We start from the raw sequence: 640 nt of genomic DNA, 5'->3' as shown, positions 1-640 counted from the left end.
GCACCAGGCCCTGGACGGTGGTGCTGCCATGGTGGGAGCTGACAAGATTGCCACTGGTATGACTCTGTGGGAAGGTGGGGGGGGGGAGGGCAAGATGGCTGCTGGTAATGGCATGGGTGGGGAGACGAGATGACTGCCAGTATGGGGATTAAGCGGGGTCAGGATGGCATCTGGTATGGCTGGGGGGCAGGGTTCCTCTAAGGGGGAGGGACAAGATGGTCACTGGTACTTCCAAGGTTGGAAGGGGTCAAGATGGCTTCCGATACTGCCGGGGGGTGTGGGAACAAGATGGCCACTGCTACCAAAGGGAAGGGGGGCAAGATAGATGCAGGGAAACACTGGAGGCCAGATGGCCACTGATACCTCCAAATGGGTGTACAGGATGGCTGCCTGTATCATCAAGGGGAGGTCAAGATGGCCACCAGTACCTCCATGTGGGGCTACAAGATGGCCATGGGTATGGAAGGGGAATTGGGGGACAAGATGGCTGCTGGTATTGCCAAGGGGCAAGGGGATGGACAAGATGGCCACCGGTACCTCCAAAAGGAGTGGGGACATGATGGGGACACACATAGATTCATAGATGTTAGGGTCGGAAGGGACCTCAATAGATCATCGAGTCCGACCCCCTGCATAGGTA

At 57.2% G+C, this 640-nt stretch overlaps 1 protein-coding gene across 1 annotated transcript in view; it reads left to right on the top strand.

The window, feature by feature from the left end:
• Positions 1-640, top strand: part of CTU1 (cytosolic thiouridylase subunit 1) — a 4,008-nt gene that overhangs the window by 1,190 nt on the left and 2,178 nt on the right. Inside the window, exon 3 of the mRNA XM_006020576.2 lies at positions 8-56. Coding sequence (XP_006020638.1) covers positions 8-56 — 49 coding nt within the window. The remainder of the gene's footprint in view (positions 1-7; positions 57-640) is intronic.

The sequence above is a fragment of the Alligator sinensis genome, unplaced genomic scaffold (assembly GCF_000455745.1).
Source record: "Alligator sinensis unplaced genomic scaffold, ASM45574v1 scaffold527_1, whole genome shotgun sequence".
NCBI classification, from domain to species: Eukaryota; Metazoa; Chordata; order Crocodylia; family Alligatoridae; genus Alligator; species Alligator sinensis.
Note: the sequence above shows the minus strand (reverse complement) of the source record. Positions and strands in the feature narration are given on the sequence as shown.